The following is a 338-nucleotide window of genomic DNA, read 5'->3' on the forward strand; positions in this document are numbered from 1 at the left end:
TGAAGACAGGCCGGTTGCTCTCACCTTGCTCATGAATTCCATGACGATGTAGAGGCCGTTGTGCAGGATCACGCCGAGCAAACACACCAGGTTTTTGTGCCGAACCTTCCTGAAATGGAGGGGATCGGAGTCAAGGGGACGCCTCCTTGTCCTCAGGTCATGGGGCAGGGTTGGGCTGTTTCCCCCCACGGGGCACTCACGTCATGGCAGCTGTTTCGGTGAGGAAGGCCTGAGCGGTCACATCACACTTAATGTTCTTCACGGCCACCTTCTGCCCCATGTACTCACCCTGCAGGACGTCTGGGAGGGGGCACAGGGGGTGAGTCTCAGCCCCATAC

The 338-nt window shown here is 58.6% G+C and overlaps 1 protein-coding gene across 1 annotated transcript in view; it reads right to left on the reverse strand.

Moving 5' to 3' along the window:
* MATK (megakaryocyte-associated tyrosine kinase) overlaps positions 1–338 on the reverse strand; it is a gene marked incomplete at both ends in the record, with an annotated part of 3,045 nt that overhangs the window by 458 nt on the left and 2,249 nt on the right. The window contains 2 exons of the mRNA XM_009866842.1: positions 25–109; positions 201–300. Of these exons, the coding sequence (XP_009865144.1) occupies positions 25–109; positions 201–300 (185 nt within the window). The remainder of the gene's footprint in view (positions 1–24; positions 110–200; positions 301–338) is intronic.

Source organism: Apaloderma vittatum, unplaced genomic scaffold (genome assembly GCF_000703405.1).
Source record: "Apaloderma vittatum isolate BGI_N311 unplaced genomic scaffold, ASM70340v1 scaffold31553, whole genome shotgun sequence".
Lineage (NCBI taxonomy): Eukaryota > Metazoa > Chordata > Aves > Trogoniformes > Trogonidae > Apaloderma > Apaloderma vittatum.